Source organism: Penaeus monodon, chromosome 21, assembly GCF_015228065.2.
Source record: "Penaeus monodon isolate SGIC_2016 chromosome 21, NSTDA_Pmon_1, whole genome shotgun sequence".
NCBI classification, from domain to species: Eukaryota; Metazoa; Arthropoda; class Malacostraca; order Decapoda; family Penaeidae; genus Penaeus; species Penaeus monodon.
Genome location: NC_051406.1, coordinates 12,675,830 through 12,677,069, shown reverse-complemented (window position 1 = coordinate 12,677,069; position 1,240 = coordinate 12,675,830). Strand labels below are relative to the sequence as shown.

Genomic DNA, 1,240 nt, shown 5'->3' with positions numbered 1-1,240 from the left:
AAAATCATCTTTTCTGTTATTATTGTCTTCAGTATTATAGCATCATATTCCACAAAAAAAAATCAAGGAAATGTTGACCCAATATGCATGTCACTAGCAGGATTACATATAATGTAAAAATTCACCCACATCCCATTTGTGCTTCATTTATTTACGTTCTCTGAGGCAGAACTCAGCTGAATTTTATCTCTAAGTCATTGTTTTTTTTTTCACTTTCCAGATAACGTCACACAGCCAGCTGGTGGACACAGTGCGGCAGATGGACATAGACCCCATCATGGACAAGATTAACTGGAAGGAACTGTGTGATAACAGAGACTTACGTGTTATGAATTCTTGGGAACCAAGAGACAAGTGAGTTCACCTGCATTGGAGACAATAAGAGGTTGAAATATATGCAAACATATTTTCATCATGAAAGAGTATTGTTTACATATGTTACTGCATTAATCATTGTAGCATCCTTTCTTTTTTCGGAAGCTCTCATTTTGAAGAATAAAATCAAAAGAACAGCACAGTAAAAACTCAAACCAGAACATTTCAAATGTGTACCATATTCAAATGCAAGTCAGCCTTACTGTCAAGAATTGACCTCTTGATCATGTTCATTCTAGTTTAAGGATTAGATATTGCAATCATCATATTATATTTAACTCACCATAATTTAACTCTCACAGTTTTTTGCATATGAGCAGATGTAGCACACCAGATAAAGTTTAGTACCTAGATTGGTGAGAGGTCTTTGCTAAACAACAAAGAATCTTGTTCACCAGAATGTCACATTAATATTGACTATCCTGTTCTTCGTTGCATACTGTACACAAAACAGGCACTAGTTTGATGTAATTGCTTGCTGATTCTAACATTTTTGGAAATTCCTTATACAAGATTATTGAAGTTAAAAGGAGGAAGAAATGTGAAATTGTGAAAGTAGATATCAAATTATGTGGGGGGTTTTCTGATTTTTAGATCTGTATACTTCACCTAATTCTTCTTTCTTTCTTAAGATGTTTACAAGAGAGTGACATCAAAATCAGCACTGCTGCTGACATCACTATGCTCAGACTGCGGAATGTGATCTTGAGACTAGTTGGTGTTGCAACCAAACTGGGACACTCAAAGGCAGCTAGTGAACAAACCTCAGCCAATAAGGAGAATAGGTTTGTGTTGTGTTCAGCATGATTTTTTCTCTCTTTTCATCTTCAAAGAGCATTTTCATTTAGTCATAGATATCAAGGGA

At 35.2% G+C, this 1,240-nt stretch overlaps 1 protein-coding gene across 1 annotated transcript in view; it reads left to right on the top strand.

Annotated features, from left to right (window-relative positions):
- Positions 1-1,240, top strand: part of LOC119586240 (N-alpha-acetyltransferase 25, NatB auxiliary subunit-like) — a 20,710-nt gene that overhangs the window by 15,795 nt on the left and 3,675 nt on the right. Inside the window, exons 12-13 of the mRNA XM_037934942.1 lie at positions 221-354; positions 1,008-1,160. Of these exons, the coding sequence (XP_037790870.1) occupies positions 221-354; positions 1,008-1,160 (287 nt within the window). The remainder of the gene's footprint in view (positions 1-220; positions 355-1,007; positions 1,161-1,240) is intronic.